Here is a 6,386-nt window from a genome sequence, read left to right as displayed (position 1 = left end):
ATATATATATATATATATATATAGATCTTGTATATTAGTAATATGTAGTAATCTTCCAATATATATAATATATTTTATACGTATAGGACAGAATACCGTAGTTTCTCCAAAGTTTACTATAGTGATAAAGAGGGTAAAAAAGGTGAAATGTAAAAAAAGCTTAGAAAATTTTGTACTCTATTGAAATAAAAATATTTAGAAATGCGCAAAATTTGTAACTTTAGCAACTTAGAGTCAGTTGAGTGTGATTTCAGAATCCTTACTACTTTTAACTTGTAAACATTTAACTGACGGCAGACTTTTTAAATAGCTCAGTTCATATTAATATACTCTGATTTAATAAATATTAATATACCCTGATTTTCCCTTGTCCGCCACTGTGAGCTTTTTTCTGGATGATTTTTTATCTTTCTTTCTGTCTCGGCTACTGTGGTTTTTCTAGTTTTGTTTCTCACCTTTATTTTTCATTTTTTGTTGGTAACTCCACGTTTCATATTTCAAAGCACTTTTGTTCCTTCACATTCATGCTTGGTAAGTCTTGAAAATGGGCGCCTATTTTTTATTCTGTTGTTTACAATTTGTATATTTTAGAAGCGAATGAAGTTTTTAATTAAGTAATGAACCAGTTCATAATTGGCAAATACTTTTCAGACAATTTTTTTAAAAAATATTTAAAATAATTCTGTCAGAAAAAAATTGCATTAGTTCACCCTAAACAATTTGACAAACTATTTATTTACCTTTCAATTTTCTGAAATTAAAAGATTATTCCTACTTTCAAATGAATTTTTAAATTAATGAAGTTACAATAAAAAATACAATAAGCACAATACTGTTATTTATTTTCCATAACAAATAAAAGTTTTTTATTGTATCAATTTGATTAATAAATCATTTATTTTAATAAAAATGAGAGGAGATGTGAATAAATCAACTACATGGAGTTTAACAGAATTAAACTTTTTTTCAACTCTTTAATGCTACAAAAGTAATTTAATAATTTGGAGCGAGGATCTCTTGCTGTGCATCACAAAACTCTTCCAATATAAAATTTATCATAAAAGACAAAAAATGAAAACTTGTAAAAACTATGAATATTAATCAATTAGGTATTCAATGACAAGGTAGGAACAAAAAAATGCAAAATGTCTCTCATTGTCAAAGTGGGGTAACTAAATATTTTTAATTTTTGCTTAATTGTATGACATTTAGTTGCAACTGAATACTTGCAAAAAAATGTTTTTACACATAAAAATCTTGTTAATTAAAATCATTTACAATGAGATACTTTAATTTTACAATGAACAATCCACATATAATGCTAATATGAATTATACATGTTATGCAAAAAAAACTATGTATGTGTATTATTGTAAGCAAATTTCTTATAAAATTTTACAACAATATAGCACACGTTGTCAATATGATATGAAATATAGTTTATCAAGTAATATCTGAATTATTAAACAATTCCTACTCAACTATAAACCAATCATTTTTCAAAGGCAATACAACTATTTTTTAATAGATCTTATGTAAATCCCTTTTAACATGAACATTAACAACGTACTATGTAATAAATACATTTTAAATGTATCTAATTAAGCACTGGAGCATTGTCATTTTTAACAAATAAATAAATAATGCTTTGTTCCTCATTTCCCCATTTTACTACATAATTTGAACCAGTTTGATACAGAACTTCTATTTTTTAAATTTGTTATATATATAGATATAATAATTGTTACTCTGTAATATATCTGCTACCATAAGACCATAATAGCAATGATAGATGACTTATTAGAAAATGATTAGATAAAATTATGTATATCTAGATCACATACGGAGGGGGTATTGAAATTAAATTGATTAGTGCTCAAACTTCCATAAGTAACAAAAATAAGGCACTCCAAGATGCAAAACTTTCCATAAAAAAAATTTATCAAATAATCAAAATACTTATTAACATATTTATTTACAATTCTATTCAACCTTTTAAGTTCACTATTTGCTGGTGTTGTAATCCTTAAGGGTCCATGAATATTTCAAGTTTACATCCCATTAGATATTTATAATTGATTATAATATAATTATAACCATATATAACTAAATTAATTTTAAAAATGACTACAATAAGCGCGATAAAAATAGTAAAATGATTTTGCACAACATTGGACTCAGTAAGTAAAAGTGCCATGAGCTGCTTGTATGGCACTATAGTGTTCCATTAAGGGTTAATACATCCTAAAATTCCAGCTAGCAGTTTCTTTCACTTATTTCGTTACATATTTTTGCTAAAAAACGAAAAATTCATGAAATTGTTTTAAATACACAAAAGAATGATTACAACTTACTTGGTGCTGTTTACGTATCCTAATTAAAGATGCAGCGCCCATTGTCATTGCACTTAAAAATGAACAATGCATAAGGTTGGCAGCTCGTATCTAAACACAATAAAAACATTGAGCATTATTTAATATACTAAATTAATAGTTAACAAGATATACATCACAGTAAACAAGAACAAATATTACAACGCATTCCATATTAAGTAAAGCAACCACACTTAAAATGAATGATTCCTTTTTTGGGCAGCAGCAAAAACTCTGTTTGCTTAGATGAGAAGAATGACAGTGGCTTTTTCAAAGAGTGGGAGTATTTATTTTTAATGTCCCCTAAACTAAAGTCTTAATTTTTAGAGTCTAAAATTGAAATAAAGTTAAAAGCACATTTCTAAAAAGTAATTAAATATTAAGGAGAATTTTGGATGAATACAAAAATCTGCTCAACATTTCATTTCATCAAATTTCAGAAGTAAAGATAGTAAGTACAAGAAAGTTATAATAGTTAAAAAAAAACTACCAAAAAGATGTGCAAAATTATTAATTACAGTTTTTATACTAAAAAAAACTGGTAAAAAATAGGGAAAAATGTTCAAAATAGGGACTCTTTTTTTATGTTAAAATGATTCACTTTCCAGTACAAAATAAAATCTACATTCGTACAAAAAAAAGAAGAAAGAAAGCACATACACTTGGCTAAACACATGAAAAATAGTAAAAAAAATTGAAAATTCTTTTCCTTGCAAAAGAATTTTTGATTTTTCATAAATTCTGACTCAGAAATATCCTAGTGAGAATACTACAACTTTCACTAATAATTTGAGAGAATACTTCAACTTCCACTAATAATTGCAGGATCAGTATAAATATCCTGGCGTCCTATCGCTCATGGCATTCGAGATTTTGATCATCACGAAGTTGTGACCTCCGCGTGTCGGAGTATTTAATATTTTTCACCCATTGATGCCATGAATTTTTCCTCCATTTTTTAAAAATTTTCACTGACTGGCCTTTTTTTCATCAAATACTACAAAAGCTAAACTTCAATATGCATTTATATAAACTTTTACAGGCCTGAATTAACTTCATTGATTTTTTATCAAATCGTGTGCGATGAGCAATCTCTAAAATATTTTTAGCATTATCTTTGATTTTTTGGAAGTCCTTCGTCATGGAGAATTGAGAGAATCCCGAGATGTACTTCAACCGACGTTTCTCTTTCCGATGACGCCCGCGATTCTGTGGTAATCCAGTTATCATAAACCTAAATGTTGGATAAAATGATGTTAAAAGATTGAGGATACTGATCGCCAACTTGCAGTCGTTGATATCAATTAACTTTCCTTGCCTGAATTTCCTGCCCTTCAATGCATGACGATGTATCGGATACTGTCCTTGCTTTAGAAGAAATAAAATAAAAAGAACTTTTTGGTTTTTAAAAATGACTGTTTCGTTGATGTCTTTTTCAAAGATAATAGATATGATTTCTGTTTCGTAACTTTATCTAGTCTCCAGGTATGTTCTGTTTTCATCCCTGTCTCTTTTAGATTTTTCTGTTTTGTACTGGGGTGTAAATTGCGGCACAATGCTTAGTGCAAATCTATACAGTTTTGATCGGCCATATTCTTATTTAAAACCCATTAATTACTAATTTATTATTTGGTACCCAGCATTACCGGTACAATCCTATAAGAGTAATTTTTTTATCTCTCTATATTTAAAAAAATATATAGATTGCCATTTCCAACCAAAAAATTAAAGAAGTCCCTGCTTCTCATTCTCATGATGCAAACATTATCGAATGACAAAATATGAAACTTTTCCAATTTTTAAAATGACGTTTGAGAAACAAGAAAACATTGGAATCACAATACTTTTCAATTAAATAATCTTAGGCATGACTCAAAAGTAATGGTGGTCCATTCGACAAAGAACACTAAAATTTAACTATGACTAATATAAAATAATAATTCATGGTCCCTCTAAATTAGCAATCAGTGTAAAAGGATGATTTTGATTTCATGTTATGATTTGTGTTTGCGTAACAAAATAGCATATTTTATCATATAATTGGTGACATTACACATATTTTATATTGTAATTTTTCATTTAAATTTATTTATTAACTCCTTTTTCTTAAAAATCAAGTAACAGTGAAAATGTGTAAAGACTAGACTAGTAATTTTTTTCAATTGCTGGCCCTTCGGACCAGTGAATTAACATTCTTAATATCTCTCTTTCCCCCCTGCTTTGGTAATTGTTGTTGTCGTATGCCATTAAGACAAAAGGGGTGCGTCTCTTTTTGTTTTCCAGTCGTGCTATCTATGGCTGAGAATTCAACTTCTGCTCCACACATATGCCTCAACCCGTTTTAAAGGGGGACTCATTCATTTATCCATAGATCGTAATTTTTACCTGAACCAGAGAACGATCAATCTCCAATTCAGTTTCCTCAAAGGTAAGATTTGTTATGGGAACATGGAGGACATAGTGACCTGGCATTTTTAACATGCACCACACACCATTTACTACATGGGGAGTCTTTGGTTGGCAGGGATCAAATTTACAGCCTCTTGAACATGGGCCAAATGCCCTACCAACCAGGCTATCTCGACCTGCTTTGATAGTATATTAGATAATAAGCACACAAGTTACCAATTAATGACTCATTAATATTCATAGTGCTTTACAATAATGAAAGTTAGTTTTATTAAACAATGAAAACACAAATGACTCTTAGAGAAAGTGATTTTGTGAGAACTCTGTAAATATAATAAGCAAGGTATCTCAAAGCTAATTTTACTTGTTGAATGATTACTTGAAATATGACTTTGTGTAAAGACCAATATAATTTTAAAATAAATATTTAAAAATAATTTTGAAAATAAATAAGAAAATATTAATTACTTAAAAAAAAAAAATAAACATACACAACTAGATTTAAAAAAAATAAAGAAAATTTAAAAAAAGAATATAAATTATGAAAATGTTATCAAAATGTCATAAAATACAACACACATTAAAACTATGCAATGTTGGAGTACTTAATAACAGTTCATTTATACACAAGAGGTTTTTAAACACTCAGTACAGAATATAGAGCAAATCTATATTTACCTCAGTACATAGCAGATGATCAACATTTCTAAAGTCTATATTGGCTCTACAGAAATCAAACATATGCACCATTTCATGAGCAAGGGCACCATGCACAGCTGATTTTGTTGTTGCAGTATTCTGACATATGACAATCTGATTCAATTCTGCATCATATCCTCCAGTNAAAAAAAAAAAAACTATTTTTCAAGAACTTTTGCTGTAACTGTAACATATAATTATAAATTCATTTTTCTATAATTTATTAAATTTCTGCTATAAATCACATTACAGAAGACATTTAGTGGAAACTATATAATTTAAATCTATAAAGATTTGATAGTTGATCAAATATCATTAATTCTGATTCTGCTTAGATTAGAGAGGTTGGCAAGTTTTTGACACATAGCGGTTTTTACCGTCATGTCAAAAAACCCTTTGTCAAAAACGTCAAAGATTGTCAAAAACCCATAGTTTTGGTAAAACTGTATTTTTATTTAAGTTTAACTGCTTATAGTTTAAAATTAATTCATATTTGGGCAATAAAATTAGAAAAAAAAATGTTAAAAAATATTTAAGAACAGATTCTTGCATTTTCCCAACATGAATATATCAAAACATACTTTTTGAAGTAAAATATTAGAATACTAAAAAATAATTTCAACATTTCCAAGCATCATTTTGTTTGGCATATTACATTACTGAAGAATGTCAAGATTGATTACTTTCATTCTTAAAATCTTGCTATGAGAAACATATGAAACATATGTACACATAAAAAGAAAGCCTCATAACATAAACTTTTCTTATCAATTTTGCTTTCAATATTTTACACAGAAATGAGACATGAAAAAGCCTGGGAAATCCTTTTAGAGTTTCAATATTTCTGTATGAATGTATATCCTTCTATAAGAATACATGTATATAGTTGCAAAATCAATAGCAATC

At 27.9% G+C, this 6,386-nt stretch overlaps 1 protein-coding gene across 2 annotated transcripts in view; it reads right to left on the bottom strand.

Annotated features, from left to right (window-relative positions):
• The window catches only part of LOC122271266 (mitochondrial inner membrane protease ATP23 homolog), a gene marked incomplete at its 5' end in the record, with an annotated part of 22,814 nt that extends 17,190 nt beyond the window's left edge, over positions 1–5,624 (bottom strand). For both annotated transcript variants that reach the window (XM_071180641.1, XM_043051983.2), the window contains 2 exon segments: positions 2,355–2,444; positions 5,460–5,624. In XM_071180641.1, coding sequence (XP_071036742.1) covers positions 2,355–2,444; positions 5,460–5,624 — 255 coding nt within the window.
• Between the last annotated feature and the right edge of the window lie 762 nt (positions 5,625–6,386).

This window comes from Parasteatoda tepidariorum, chromosome 5, assembly GCF_043381705.1.
Source record: "Parasteatoda tepidariorum isolate YZ-2023 chromosome 5, CAS_Ptep_4.0, whole genome shotgun sequence".
NCBI classification, from domain to species: domain Eukaryota; kingdom Metazoa; phylum Arthropoda; class Arachnida; order Araneae; family Theridiidae; genus Parasteatoda; species Parasteatoda tepidariorum.
The sequence above is the reverse complement of the archived record's forward strand: the minus strand, read 5'-3'. Positions and strand labels throughout refer to the sequence as shown.